General features: G+C 43.9%; 1 protein-coding gene across 6 annotated transcripts in view; it reads right to left on the bottom strand.

Moving 5' to 3' along the window:
• The window catches only part of LOC139389736 (serine/threonine-protein phosphatase 2B catalytic subunit gamma isoform-like), a 45,998-nt gene that overhangs the window by 28,415 nt on the left and 1,169 nt on the right, over positions 1 to 16,414 (bottom strand). For all 6 annotated transcript variants that reach the window (XM_071136654.1, XM_071136653.1, XM_071136658.1 and 3 more), the window contains exons 2-3: positions 6,345 to 6,542; positions 3,204 to 3,328 (exon numbers count right to left, since the gene is read on the bottom strand). In XM_071136654.1, coding sequence (XP_070992755.1) covers positions 3,204 to 3,328; positions 6,345 to 6,542 — 323 coding nt within the window. The remainder of the gene's footprint in view (positions 1 to 3,203; positions 3,329 to 6,344; positions 6,543 to 16,414) is intronic.

Raw genomic sequence — 16,414 nt, 5'->3', positions numbered from 1 at the left:
AAAGTGTTATGGAGCTGAGATGGTAACCTGAGTGTCAGTCTTTGTGCCATCATGCCAAACATGGCTTGACAATGAACGCAAAGAGTTGGCAAGAGCACAAACCAATCTGGGACCAGGCTAGGGGGCTGGCTGACCATGAGGAGAGGTTCAGGCCAGGGAGGGTGCCAGGGTGAAGAGGGGAGCAGTAGTTGGTGAAAGGACCTCTAGTGTGAGTGGATGGTGGAGGCTGAAGGGACCAGGCGTTTAAATGAGAAGAGCACTCCTCCTGTGTTCTCTCTCTCTCTTGCTCCCTCTTTCAGTCAGACTGCCTGTTGGAGCCTTGAGCTGAGCTGAGCTGAGCTGAGCGGGGGAGGCAGACAAAGGCAGCAGAACAGCACATTGTGTGTCAGACACGAGTGGCTGCTACCTCCCTCGCCTCAACAGTCGACACACACTTCACCTCAGCCTGAGCTAGACGTGTGCTGCCTGGGGGGAGGGGGGGTCCATAGGTGAGAGCACTTTCCTGTATCAAAGAGGAAGAAATGAGACGTAGAGGCAAAGAATAAAATGGATTGCTCACACATGCTCAATTTAGACCCCCGAGCAAATCGCCAGCCTGAAATGGTAATGCTACCTACTTTCTGTGAGAGGATAAAGTCAATCTTTCCGTTACCAAGGTAACTGCATTGAGATCCCCTTTCCTTGTATAGCCTATCCTCCTTTGTGTGAGATTCCAGAGTGGCTCTGTGTGCTTGGCCATCATAGGGAACTGGAATACACAGGTTTCTAAGCCCAGCTCCGTTGAATCAAAAATCAATCTGGGTGTACATTGGCTGGGGGATGTGGGGGATAGGGCCTAAGTGCCTGGCTGCTTCCATTCAGAGTTCCATTGGGAGGATTATACTGAGGTGGATGGAGATTAATTCAGTGGGGTAGATAGATCTCACATAGTACGTCCAAATGGCACCTATTTTTTATGTACCTTTATTTAACTAGGCAGGTCCATTAAGAACAAATTCTTATTTACAATGACGGCCTACACCGGCCAAACTCAGACGACACTGGGCCAATTGTGTGCCGCCCTATGGGACTCCCAATCACGGCCGGTTGTGATACAGCCTGGATTCGAACCAGGTTGTCTGTAGTGACACCTCTAGCACTGAGATGCAGTCTTAGACCACTGCGCCACTTTCCCCATGTAGTGCACAAATATTGACCAGAGCCCTATGAGCCCTGGTCAAAAGTAGTGCACTACATTAGGAAATAACGTGACATTTTGGACGGTACCACCTATACATTAATTGAGCTGTGCGTCGGTCCCCTTTCGTCCACCTTTGGCCTTCGACCAATGGTAGATCCCATTACTGGCCTAGTTAACACACTGGTTTAATCTATGCAGCACAGCAAATACAGCTTCTCTCTGCCAGTCCTTCTAGGAGAGAAAGGCACTGACAGTACCCTCCTCCTTACCCCTACACTAAGACACAGTTGGTTATCATTACGAACCTATATATGATGTGTAACAGAGAGCACATGGAGTCATTTCATTAGTATTTATTTAACCAGGATAGTCCATTGAGTAACCCTTGCCACTGGTTTCCAGGTTGTAAAGTGAGAATCAAGTGAACAATAAACACTGCATGCTTGACTACACACTAGCTAAGTGTTTCTGACATTTTGGAAGTGGAATGAGCCTTGATTTGTACAAGCACATCCCTCCATGGTGCTTCTAGAGGTGTCACCTGCCTGGGTTATGAGGGGGAGGACAACATTTCAGTCAGAATAGTTCAATGCCCCAGGAGTCACCTGTCCGGAAAGCTCCCTCAGTGTTTGACTCTACCTGTCATTCCCTATTCTCTTTCACCGACACCTTTTCATCTATGGCATTTCACCCACCGCCTCCCATCAAAAGACCTCCACAGCCGGAGCTGATCAATGCTTGGCCCAGTTAGCCAATAGGGCACTATGGCCCTGTTGGCACTTCCATTTAACCCCCTCACAGCCCTAGTTCAAAACCCAGCCAGCCCAGCCCTGTAGCCTGTGGACCAATCCACTCTGCTGTGTGGATCCAGGTTTCCACTCTGTCTGGTACCAATTTAGGGCTAAAATCATCCACACGCTGCTCTTCTCATTACTGGCTGTAAAATTCATTATTTAAATGCTCTCCATCTACTCAAAAGTGAAAATGCTTCCATTCACTTTACATGACACTGGCTCCTAGACTGAAATGTTCACTTCCCACTCACATTTCAAACTAAATCATGCAGTAACCATGATGACCATTCAGAAAGCACAGGAAAGCAGCAGACAGAGAACCCATTTGAGATGTCCATGATGACGACAATGACTGTTAAAGAAATCTCTCTCTCTCGGCTGTGTTTAAGGCAATATGGTCTGAAGAGGGCTTGGCAGGGCCATCTCTGTGTGTCTAGCAGACATTATACAGAGACAGATGGCTGAGTGAGAGGCTGGCATGAAGGCAGCAAAGGGCCTTAGACTTAGCTAGCATGAGAGCCAGTCTCCTCGCACAGAAAAACAGACACATAATCATTCCTACTTGGACGAAAACAACTTAGGCTACACCATAGAAATAGAATCCAGGCTGTTTCTGTGGTCTACACACAATCTAGCTGAAGTAGGGGACACTGACCCAATTCACATGCTCTGCCTTGTGGGGAGCCACAGACTTATGACCATAAACTGAGATGGCAGCTAAAATTAAGGTTTTGACTATGTGATGTAACAAAAGACTTAGCGCTCTTGGCTCTAAGCAACTTCCGACATGACATAATGCTTAGTGAGAGCAGAGCGGGTGTCCGTCCCTCCCTGGGCCTGAGAGAGAGAGCATCTCGTGCATTACGCTCATCTCAATATCTGCAATACTGCTCGTGGCAACATCTCACTGAGTCAACCTTTTAATTAAACATGGCACACCAGTCCAGCAGGCCCAGACAACCATTCCAATGTTAAATGCCTCCGCCGCACTGCTCGCCTTCAAACTCAAGACAGGGAATTTCCTCCTGCTGCAGGATTTAAAATAGGGCCAATCGCTTTTGCCCTCTCATGTTGAGTGGTCTCTAATACTCACCAGGCAGTCGCCAACCCTGATCCCCCAATGACTCCCAGCTATTTATTCACTCTTCCCCCGCCAAACAAATTTAGATTCTCCTTTTTCATTGGTAGACTTAAGGATAGAGGGAATTGGGGCAGTAGGGTAAACTCACTTCGATACTGAAGTAGCCTCGGTCTACGTAGTCTCCGAGGAAGAGATAGCGTGTGTTGCTGGGCAAGCCACCAACTTCAAACAGCTTCATTAGGTCAAAGAACTGTCCGTGGACATCTCCACACACTGAGGACAAACAAACAACACTGTTAGGGAAGGAAACGTAATAGGTTATTATCCTCTAATACAGGAGAGGCATGGTCCTATATGACAATAGTTTGACAGTAATTTGAGCAAGTAGCCTCATTCAGTCTATGAAGAAGTAATCTATTAATGTAAAAATGTGAATTACAGGGAATAAATGTAGGTCTATATTAAATCTATATGTTTTCCCCCATGATTTCTCTGTAATACAAAAACATATTGAATAACCCTGAAGGGAGTCAGAAGAAAAAGCCTCTAATAGAAAGATGAAAGTGTAATTCAGAGTCCGGCGTGTGACAGGTACATGGCTCTGAGACCACCATCCGAGGGGGTACCACAGGTCAAACGTGCACCTCCACAATTCCCAACCAACGCTGCTCCACATAGTCTTCCACTATTCATCTGGATGTGTTAACACTTGGAGAAATTGCCTGAGCCGTGCTGAGAATTTGAAAGGTATGAAGGTTAACGGTCCAATACTCTAACCTAGAACACTGCTGTGTACACGTTTTGGACTCTGATATGTGCTGAAGCTGGATCAGAACGGTAAGGACAGCTGTGTCAAACAGAGTTCAGAACTCTGGCCAGTAAAATGAGTCTACGCCACTCAAATACACCTTCTTTCAACAGATGCATTAAACAGTGGTGTGGCACCATGGCATACTGCCCAGCCCAGTGCTGTGTTTACCCTGGGCCTAGTTGGGCACTATTCCATGGCACTGTCCGTCTGACTGTCTGTCAGAGAGAGAGGTGCATACATCATCCTCACTCAGCATGTCTAGGCCAGAGGAAGTAGTCTAGCCTGGTGGAACTAACCTGATCCTGTGTTCTCACCATTCTATTTCACTTGATACGTGCAGTAAAACAGAATGGTAAAATGGAGGAATCAGACTGGTTCCACCAGGCTACGAGAAGGAACTAATATGTGTACTATTCAATCCATAAGACCAGTAGTTTAAAACTAACTTCCTAAACCCGGATGTTGTTTTAGACAAATTCCAAAAAGGTCAGGCGTCACAAGCTAAACACAACTAGACCTAATGACAGGCTAAATGTGACTATTTGCATAAGATCTGTTTGAAGTAGAGTTGGTGGAGGCTGGGTGACTGACAGCCATAGGAGCAGCAGGTAAGTTCCTCCTCAGATAAAGGGAGGGAATGTACTCAACTATCTTTTTGCGTAAAACATTGAAAGTGTGCTTCAAGTCAACAGCCAGGCACATAGTGTACAAAAACATTAGGAACTTCCCATGCTCTTTCCATCACAGACTGACCAGGTGAATCGAGATGAAATCCATGATCCCTCACTGATGTCACCTGTTAAATCGACTTCACTCAGTGTAGATGAAGGGGAGGAGACAGGTTCAAAAAATATTTTTAAGTCTTGCGACATGGATTGTGTATGTGTGCAATTCAGGTCGCGTCTACACTTGACAGTTGCATCCGACTTCTGTTGTATTTATGGACAGAATACGAAGACTGCATTGAAAAGACAGGTGTAGAAGCACAAAAGTCACTCGGTGGTCGGATTGTGTTCAGATCTGCATGACCGTTTGAGGTGGTCAGGGAGGCATTGTGTAGGGGCCTCCCGAGTGGCGAGGTGGTCTAAGGCACTGCATCGCTGTGCTACTAAACATTATGGTTCAAATCCAGGCTCTGTCGCATCCGGCCGCAACCGAGAGAGCCATGGGGCGGTGCACAATTGGCCCAGCGTCATCCGGGTTAGGGGAGGGTTTGGCCGGCAGGGATGTGCTTGTCCCATTTAAACTCTAGCGGGTGCAATGCACGCCGACATGGTCGCCAGGTGTACGGTGTTTCCGCCGACACATTGGTGGGGTTGGCTTCTGGGTTAAGCAGGCATTGTGTCAAGAAGCATTGCGGCTTGGCTGGGTTGTGTTTTTGAGGACACACGGCTCTAAACATTCGCCTCCAGCGATGAGACAAGACTAACTACCAATTGGATAGCACGAAATTGGGGAGAAAAAAAGTGGTGAAAGTACAAATAAATAAAAGGAAGCATTGTGTGCGGATTTCTCCTCAGTCTGGACACAATAAGGCTACCGAAAGCGCATACAGTGGGTGATGTCGTCAGCACTCCTCCCAAAGACTTTTTCATTATAACGTTGGAGGAAATACATTCCAAGTGTGTGAGGAATGTGTTTGCTGGCCTCAAATGCTAGCCAGCTAGCTAAAATTTAGAAAAAAAATAGAGTTATGCTAACCCGTTTTCAATCCCTTTAGCGTTGATTGCGAGTTAGCTACAGAAGTTAGCTTTTGCCATCAGTTGTGGTGGTTTCATATTTTGCCTATTCCACTGTTTGTAGAATGCATATTGCACGGGAAAAGGGAATCCGGACACAATATGGACACGTTAGACACATTTAAACGTAGGTGTAGATGCATTACACGTTTGGAATTCCATGATCAGAACTCTATGATCAGAATTCTAAAGCTGCATTAACAGTGAAGTCAAGACACGCCTCGGAGGATGAATGGGCAAGACAAAAGATTTAAGTGCCTTTGAACGGGGTATGGTAGTAGGTGCCAGATGCAAAGGTTTGAGTGTGCCAAGAACTGCAAAGCTGCTGAGTTTTTCACACGCAACAGTTTCCCCATGTGTATCAAGAACAGTCCACCCCCTAAAGGACATCTAGCCAACTTGACAACTGTGGGAAGCATTGGAGTCAACATGGGCCAGCATCCTTGTTGAACTCTTGACACCTTGTAGCCCATGCCCCAATGAATTGAGGCTGTTCTGAGGGGAAAAGGGGGTGACACTCAATATTAGGAAGGTGTTCCTAAAGTTTTGTACACTCAGCATACAGTAGCAACTAAAAAGGTGACAAAGTTCCTTCTCTCCAACCTAATGTGCGTCTGTAAACACAGTCTGTAAACACAGGTTGGAGAGAAGGAACTTTGTCACCTTTTTTGTCGGAGGAGTTGTGCAGTGGAAACATTTCTGTCTCAAACGGATCAATAAAGTACTCTACTTCTCTTACCTGTGATGGGTGCCTCTACCTCCAGCATGCATTTCTCCTGTCGCAGAATGTTGGCTCCGTCGTTGATGATCCGGAGGGCCACTTCCTCCTCGAGCCGGCCCTCCTTCACCAGGTGGGTTCGGAGGGTCTCTGGGTTGGGCTTGCCATCCTCAAACAGCTCCTTCATAGACAGACGCTGCTGTGGAGGGTATGGCACAGCTGGACAGGGGAACAGGGGGCGAAACAGGTATTATGGATGAGTACCAAAAGGAAGCCTATTACTATTTAGTACACTACTTTTGACCAGGGCTTTGGTTATAAGTAGTGTACTACATAGGCTAAAGAATGCCATTTGGGATGGGACCCTGGTCAAAAGTAGTGCACTATAGGGAATAGTGTGCCATTTGGGATGCATCCTAGATAACTAACTACCTGCCCTCCAGGACACCTACACCACCCGATGCCACAGGAAGGCCATAAAGATCATCAAGGACAACAACCACCCGAGCCACTGCCTGTTCACCCCGCTATCATCCAGAAGGCGAGGTCAGTACAGGTGCATCAAAGCTGGGACCGAGAGACTGAAAAACAGCTTCTATCTCAAGGCCATCAGACTGTTAAACAGCCACCACTAACATTGAGTGGCTGCTGCCAACACACTGACTCAACTCCAGCCACTTTAATAATGGGAATTGATGGGAAATGTAAAATATATCACTAGCCACTTTAAACAATGCTACCTAATATAATGTTTACAGACCCTACATTATTAATCTCATATGTATACGTATATACTGTACTCTATATCATCTACTGTATCCTTATGTAATACATGTATCACTAGCTACTTTAACCATGCCACTTTGTTTACATACTCATCTCATATGTATATACTGTACTCGATACCATCTACTGTATCTTGCCTATGCTGCTCTGTACCATCACTCATCCATATATCTTTATGTACATATTCTTTATCCCCTTACACTGTGTATAAGACAGTAGTTTTGGAATTGTTAGTTAGATTACTTGTTGGTTATTACTGCATTGTCGGAACTAGAAGCACAAGCATTTCGCTACACTCGCATTAACATCTGCTAACCATGTGTATGTGACAAATAAAATTTGATTTGATTTTATTTAGATCCACTTGCATTTAGATTCAATATCTAAATGAGTGCAGCAATCTACAATGCATTATGACCACCATTAGTGTACTACAGATTGTATGTGGTTTGCCAGCACAAATGAACAATCTAGGCTTTAAGTTAGCCTAGAGAAATAAAATGAGAACCCAGATTAGGCAATGAAACAATATTAAGCCATCCAGTAATAATTTGAAACAAACTGAACAAAGTGTTTCCCCATCTGCCTCCAGTGTCCACCCAGTCATTAATATACTAGTGAAGCGGACGGCAGCATCCCTGGTAGGCTAGTCAATCACTGTATCAAATGTCATTCCCACTGAGGTGTTATACGGAGCGGTAGATATTTAGAGAGAGTGATGAAGTTATGGTCACAAGAGGACTCTTGTTGATGTAGAGGCTACGCTACATAATAATGCAGCCATGCAAGGTCTCAGACGCCGAGCACCAATCCATCCCGGCTCACCTCACATGAACCGCCTAGTCTGGTCACTAATCTGTTCCACAGTCTCACAATCCCTTCCAGAGTGCAAAAGGTTTCCATGGCATAAGAAACTTGATGTTTTAGCTACTGGACTATTGTCAAATGAAAAAAATAAAATGTTCCTCTTTTTGTTCAGAAACTAGGCTAAATTGTGTAGCAAGTAGCTATGCAGGCAAGCAATTTGAAAAATATGACAATTGTTTTTAGTTGTAGGTTATAATATAGACTTGGTGTGGAATGGATGGGTTGGCAGTTGGATTACATGGGGCAACAACCTCCAATCGTTAAACAGGAAAGGACTGTTCCAATGCAAATCAGCAGACAGACCGATAAGATGAGGCATTTACCATCTGAATAATGAGGCAGGCCATATCCAGTTTGGCAGGTAAGGCTAGCCTTCCCTCTGTCCTGGTTTGAAAGATTAGGTAAATTGACCTATAACCTTTCACAGAGCCACACAGTAAGTGTCTTCTACTACAAGAACACTGGTCTTTGTTTTCTAAAGAAGCCCAGCAATGACAAACTAATCAAACTGTCATTAAAAACCATCCATATCGTGGTCACTTCAGATCACAGGTGTCAAACTCATTCCACAGTGGGCCAAAAGTCTGCAGGTTTTCGCACCTCCCTTGTACTTGATCGATGAATATAAGGCACTACTTAGTAAAGAACATCCCTCATCTGGTTGTCTAGATCTTAATTGAAAGGAAGAACCCAAAAGCCCCAGACAATAGGACCTCCTTGGAAAGAGTTTGATACCTAAGAAGAGGGTACTCAGTCTCCACATGGCTCTGCTTATAACACTGTATAGAACATCAAGGATGATCATGAAAGCGACATAAACCAAAGGCTGGAATATGAGTGAGCTCGAATTAGCTTTTGTGTGGGTGTGCTTAATCAGCGCGATGGCACCTGACTCTGCAGAGGAACAGAGGTAGCCTAATGCATTATAACCTACTATCATTCATCTCAGGTTATCAGGAGGTTGACGCTGATCTGGAGAGATGAGCGGGGAGGTTGACTTGTGCAATGTGTCAGCAGCAGAATCAATTGATAATATTTTCTGTCTGAGACAAACATGTCATGCTGAAACAAATGTTCATGCTTCTTTTCCTCACTAGCATCAGTGACATCATTGAGTAGGGATGTTAACGTTAACAGTTAATCGGTTAGCTGCCAGAAATACATTTGACAGGTCATGCTTATCCGTCTAAAAGGTCCATTTGCATAATTTAGTGAAATTAAATTGACACGTGCATTTTTAGGTAGCCGCTATGTATCTTATTTAAATAACATGTGCACAGCATATAAAGTGTTTGAGGAGCGGAATATTACTTATCGGACAGCGCAAAAGCTGCAGCTCCTGGAGTGAAGTGATCTTATAAGCCAAATCATTGTGCAACAATTCTAAATGCAATCGTGAGTTTATGGCCACGATTAAAAAGAGGATTCCAGCTTTCTATGACAACATTTTTTATTGCTCTACAACTAATTGAAAGGTGTCCTCCATTAGAGTGCATAGGCAAAATGGTAGGACTATAAGTGTGTCAGCACCTTGTAATCTAAACTGGAGGCAGTATGCATTTTGAAAACATATAGCCTCCTTAATTGCTTGAAACCTGAATGTTTTAGTTCATATTATAAGGCATGTCTTACCTTGCTTCAAAGTAGCCTAGCCAAAATCCAACCATAAAAAACAACCTTAATATCGAGCCCTGGAGGGAATTATTTTAAAGACAAAGTATTCGGTTGCAATTGTAATATTGAATAGGCTACCAAGGGTGGCCAACCATCCTCCATGGAGAGCCTTAAAGGGGCAGTGTTGTATTTAGGGACAGGCTTGAATATGAAAGACAATAGGCAGAGTGCATTCTACATTATTTTCTGATTCTCTATGGTAAAAAAAAAAAATGTAAGTGGTTGCCCCCCTTTTTTATTACCTTAAACTAGTTCAAATGGTTAAATAAATCTAGGCAAAAAAAATACAATAAATAAAACAAATGTTCCTTGCATCGTACAATCAAGGTTGCAAAAGGTCTGAATTTGGGAAATTTGACTTAAAATCATCAAAAAAGTAAGCTTATTTTTTATTTAACCTTTATTAACTAGGCAAGTCAGTTAAGAACAAATTCTTATTTACAACGACGGCCTAGGAACAGTGGGTTAACTGCCTTGTTCAGGGGCAGAACGACAGATTTTTACCTTGTCAGCTCTGGGGATTCGATCTAGCAAGCTTTTGGTTACCAACGCTCTAACCACTAGGCTACCTGCCGCCGCAAAAGTGAACCTTTTTAATCGGATACACATAAGGCAATTCTAGGTCTTGTGGCATATTTTGGTTAAAATATCCCCAATTCAATAGAATTGCAACCCTCTGCATGCACAGTGCACTTCCATCCATGTGCAGATGATTCTCAAGATCTTGCACACTAATGAGATGCAATTGAGCCCACACTACTAGTCTGAGCCAAGGACTACATGCTTTCTGGTAAGTTTTGATTACAATACTGGGTGGGATTAATATATTTTATGACATACACAATTTTTTTTGTAATTAACTAGTAAACAGTAGCCTACAGAAAAGTGTTTAAATCAGTTCTAACTTGTTAACAATTTCTGCTAGTTAGTGTTTGCTACCATATGGGTTTAAACTTGCTTGAGCCTGCTAACTGAGGAGTGTTAATTCACCTGTTTCCATACGTTTCATTTTAAAACATGCATCTTACAAAGGAGTTGTTTAATCTAACTGCTTAACAATTTATCTGTACATGGAATTGTATTTGTTTTACTCATTTTTTCCAATCTTTACAGAAAAATGCCAGGGGCACTATCTGATGTGTGGAGACATTTTACTGCAGCTAATGTAGAAGGAAAAGCAGTTTACATCTGCAAATACTGTGCCGAATCATATGTGAAGAATGCAACAAAGATACAGAATCTGGCCAAGTGCATAAAGTTCCCTCAGTGCTCACAACAAGCAACTTCTGACAAAAGTCCCTCTACTTCTATTCGAGGTAAAAATGATGAATCAGACACCTTATCGACAGCAACAGCTCATGGTTCTCCTGAAATCAGAAGTTTTTTTTTAGTCAATGGAGGAATGTAGTCAAAGGAATGCTGATAAATGTCTTGCTCGAGCTGTGTATGCAACTGGTTCACCTCTGATGCTCACAGGCAATATGTATTGGAAGAGATTTCTGAATGTTCTTCGCCCAGCATACACCCCTCCAACCAGACATGCTTTATCTACTCATTTTCTGGATGCAGAGTTCAAGTGAAGGTCAAGGAAATCATAGAGAAAACAGACTATTGCAATCTCCTCTGATGGGTAGTTGAATGTTCGTGGAATAATTAACTACATCATCTCCACCCCTCAACCAGTATTCTGCAAGAGCACAGACACAAGGGACAACAGACACACCTGTCTCTACATTGCAGATGAGCTGAAGGCAGTCATCAATGACCTTGGACCACAGAAGGTATTTGCACTGGTGACAGACAATGCTGCGAACATGAAGGCTGCTTGGTCTAAAGTGGAGGAGTCCTACTCTCACATCACACCCATTGGCTGTGCTGCTCATGCATTGAATCTGCTCAAGGACATCATGGCACTGAAAACAACGGATACACTACAAGAGAGCCAAGGAAATGGTTAAGTATGTGAAGGGTCATCAAGTTTTAGCAACAATCTACCTCACCAAGCAAAGTGAGAAGAATAAGAGCACCACATTGAAGTTGCCCAGCAACACCCGTTGGGGTGGTGTTGTCATCACGTTTGACAATCTCCTGGAGGGGAAGGAGTCTCTCCAAGTCATGGCCATATCACAGTCTGCCGATATGGACAGCCCCATCATGAGGGTCCTCCTGGATTATGGATTTTGGGAGAGAGTGGTAAGCTGCCTGAAACTCCTGAAACCTATAGCAGTAGCCATTGCACATATTGAGGGAAACAATACCATACTGTCTGATGTTCAGACTCCGCTTGCAGATGTAAGAGAATAAATCCGTACTCCCCTGCCCACGTCACTGTTGCTCCAAGCAGAGGAAACTGCAGTTCTGAAATACATCAAAAAGTGTAAAGACTTCTGCTTGAAGCCCATACATGCCGCAGCGTACATGTTGGACCCCAAGTATGCTGACAAGAGCATCCTGTCTGGTGCAGAGAACAACAAGGCCTATGGTGTCATCACTACCGTGCCTCGCCACCTTGGTCTGGATGAGTGCAAGGTTCTTGGCAGTCTGGCGAAGTACACTTCCAAGCAAGGGCTTTGGGATGGAGATGCAATATGGCAGTCGGGCCAACATCTCATCAGCCGCCTGGTGGAAGGGACTTCGGGATCTGAGGCTCTTTCCCTGGTTGCGCAACTGGTCCTTGTTTGGGAACACACACACCAAAGCACGCAACAGGCTGACCAATACAAGGGTTGAAAAATTGGTTGCCATCCGGGCAAATTTGAGGCTATTTGAGCCTGACAACGAGCCATCCTCAACAATGTTGGAAAGTGACAGTGAAGATGAGGCCTCAGTCTGATGATCAAGAGGTGGACATTGAGGAGGTCCAGGGAGAAGGCATATGGAAGCCTGAGAGGAAGACAACCAAAGCTTTAGTTTCTAGACTATCATCTTATGATGAAAACGTTTTTGGGAGATGCGATGGATCATTCAATACTCCCTTTTGTTGTTCAGTAAATCATTCCATGTGAAGAGTCAACTCATTTAATTAAAGTTCAATTCGTAACTAAATTGTTTTCTTCTATTGGAAGGATTTAATCATTTGCAATTATGTCTACTTATGATAAGGCAAAATGTTTATTTTTGTCTCCATATGATATGGTAAATATATCCAATGCAAAAAACATCTACATTTAAATGGTATTAATATTAATTTGCATATATTTCTGTTAATTCCCATATATTCCGACAGAAAGTTTTCACCTCTGAATATTCCCCAAAATGTGCAACCCTACGTCAAATAGTAAAATTGTGTTAAACTTTATTTTGTACAAGTGACTTCGGCTTTTAGAAGAACAACAAAAATATGTCCTACTTGTCCAATGGAAAAATAATTGTGTCAAACCCTGTTTTCATATCAACATGATTAATTTGTCCAGAAGCCAAAGGCACAATCATAGTCATAATAACAACGCATTGTAGTTGCTCCATCTTTAGATCCCCCCCCACATTATAAGATTCAACCGGAGATCTTCATTGGTCACACAAGGAACCGCTTGCATCAGGTGCCCTTTTAAGAATGTTTTACATTGGCTGCTTCATTACAGGAGTTGCATGTTCATGGCTGTGAGACAAAAGTCTTGCTATTGTTGCATGTTTCAATTAAGCTCTTAATGAAAAACTTGTGTTCAGTGTATGATGCTCTGTTGGTCACATCATTTTACTGTTTGGAACAAATTTTACAGTTTGTTAACCCGTTAATGAGAGCCAGTTAGTCGAGCAGAAAAATTTACCAAAATGTGCATCCTTACTTTGGAGCAACCATCAGTCAAACGCAAGTCCAACCTATTAACGCACTACTTTTGACCAGAACCTTATGATACTATGCAGCCTTGTTTTGGTGTGCAGCACAGAACAGGTGTGGCACAGGCTGAATATGTGATGGGCTGGCATAGGATCGGACAGCCAGTCTGCAGTAGGATTGCTACAGCAGCACACACAGTGAACTCCAACTCACCCTATGATCAGGACAAGCTGTCATGCTCTGACAAGTGTGGTATAAATAAACGTAAGCGCTCCTGGGCCTACGAGGCAGGCCACAAAAGGAACTGTAAGCTGGGTACGAGCGTTAAGAAGAGATTAGGGAAAAGCCTCTATTAGCCTATTATTACAGGGTCAGAGTCTGTGTATTTGGTAGCCTAGCAAGCTAGCCCCACTGGAGGCAAGATCCTGGCCCCAAGGATCCAAGAAAATATGGATGGATGGAGACTCAGTGAGGGGCAAAGGCAGGCAGCGGCAACCATATGTCAAGGGCTAGGCCTATTGGCCAGGTATAGGGATCAACGCCACCATTTCAGTGAAACTAACTAGAGCAAGGCAGTTGGATCACACGTCACATAGATCAGTCATGTATTCTAGGGTCACCTGCGCATGATCTCAGTCTGCAGTAGTGGTGAAAGTCAAACTGATACTGGTCAGGAAGACCATAAGTTTGGGAACAAAATTATAGATTAGGATATACATACACTAGGCTTGGGCAATATACAGTTTATACCAGGATATCATTTTCAATAGCATTAAATTACACATTGCGGGAGCTGCGTGGTACGCCACTGCTTATAACTATAAGAACTCTAAGATATCAAATAAATTATATCCAGCTCAGGGTTCCAGCTATGCATTTGGTTTGCTAACTAAGTGGTTAGATGTCAAGATCAAGCTTCTTGGTTAGATCAGAGACAATCAATCCCCTCCTGGATCAAGATCCCTGTTTCCCAAATTGTTATGCGAGTAAAAAAATAAATACATATTTTGTATTTGGGGGGGAAGGGGGGTATAGCACCCCTACTGTGCACTTCTGGTAATACCATATACCCTGGTATGGTACAGAAACTATGACAGTACGAAAATCTGGACACCACCCAACCCTAACAGTACACCGTAAATTCATCTTTCCTTCAGATGTACTAATTAGCATGGATGTTCAATAGCCTCTGCTTCATAACAAAAAAGTATTGAATCTAATGAAGTAGGCCTACATCTTACCCAAACAAACAATATTTATTTAATTCTCAGTGTTTCCCCTAGGAGTTTTTTCTATTATTTTTTTCCAGCCGCAGCAGTAGTTGTGGGGGATGGGATCTTCCTGTGGAATATCAATACATCTACAAGACCAACAAAAAATAATTGTGGCAGCAATGATTTAGCAGCCGCGGTGCACCGCTGCTAAATGCATATAGTGGAAACACTGAATTCTGATAAACTTGTTTCAGATCTGGTCTGTCTATTGTAGTCTGTCTATTATATAATCAAATACTCACAAAAGGGGGTAATGGCACACTGAATGATTAGGCTACAGAATCAGGGCAGTGGATGTGGCACAGGGTGCTGTGGGAAGGTCCCTCCCATCCAAACTGCCCTAATCACTGAATGCCTTTACTTTACCAAATGAATTAATTACACAGAGTTGTAGTCATCTCTGGCACTTAGTCAGTGACATCACATACTCTGCACTGCACAGGATCCAACTGGGCCGCTCCCGTTCAGACAGGAACAGCTGCCAAGTCTACACTCAGTTTTTAATTACCATACCAAATGATTGATTTGAGGCTCCCATAAATCACACGAATGAAGTGGAGTGTGAAATATGAACTCACCAATAAAGAAAGAATTATGAATATCTCCTCTTTTCCATCTGGGCTACAATTGTGGTACAAGTAGAGCACTCGCACAACATCCCATCTCTTCAATAATGTAGGCTATCCAAAGTCAGTTTCATATCTAGCAGTGAGTGAGATCAATCGTGTGGATAGTACCACTAGCAGAGGAGTAGCAGTATCATCCTACTCAACAAGTCTCTCCTGAGCCTTGGTACAGTTAAACTGCCAGGTTGGGATCCCCACTGCTTCTGGCTGGATGTATGAACAAACCAACTTTTCTTCCACTCTTCCTCCCTCCCGCTACTCTCTCACACCCTGTGGTAGCTAGACCATGTTGTACACGTCACTGGGGAGATTCTTTCCGCAATTAACTCACCCTCTCCCTACTGGCAGACATGCGAACAAATTGCAATCCCCTGACAGGGTATTCCCTTGCTGCAGGCCCAGCACTCTCCCCGAAAGGGTCGGTAGCGCTGGGTTGATAGAGGGGGTCTCCCCGGGAGCTGGCTCGGGTTCGGCTGAAGAGACCGGTTTAGGCCAGGCTGTGCTAACGAGGTTCTGCCTGCCCAGGGAACCACAACAGCAGAGTGCAGGAATCCCCCTTGCCAGCCTAATCACAGCAATAGCAAACCTCTCACGGCACGCACTCCCTCAGTCGCGCTTGTGTGACACACTGCACACAGTCACTCAATTCCTCATGATGAGAACTTACAGGCCTATCTAGACCGCCCCACTGAAACCTGCATCACGTTCCTTGACAACAGACAGTCAGTAGACATGGGAGAAGGTGTCTGTCTGCAACCACAAAGCTATGTCCAGGTGATTTAAAGTAGTTTCTTAAACCTTGGGTCGGGACCCAAAGTGGGCCCTGTGAATGTGAGAGGTGGGTCATGAGTGATGAGAATACATTTATAATCACACACCATTTATTATTAATTTGGGTCGTTGGAAAACAATTTAGGTCACAGGACCACAGTCAATTTCACATTTTGGGTCTCGATCTGAAAAAGTTTAAATAACCCTGATTTAGAGCCAACGTCAAAGGGGCCCCCTGAGTCCAGTTCACAGCCAAGCTTCATGGCAGGGCTGCTATAAACCCGGTCCTAAAAATTACCACCACAAGTGTAAACC

This window comes from Oncorhynchus clarkii, chromosome 30 (assembly GCF_045791955.1).
Source record: "Oncorhynchus clarkii lewisi isolate Uvic-CL-2024 chromosome 30, UVic_Ocla_1.0, whole genome shotgun sequence".
NCBI classification, from domain to species: Eukaryota; Metazoa; Chordata; class Actinopteri; order Salmoniformes; family Salmonidae; genus Oncorhynchus; species Oncorhynchus clarkii.
The sequence above is the reverse complement of the archived record's forward strand: the minus strand, read 5'-3'. Positions and strand labels throughout refer to the sequence as shown.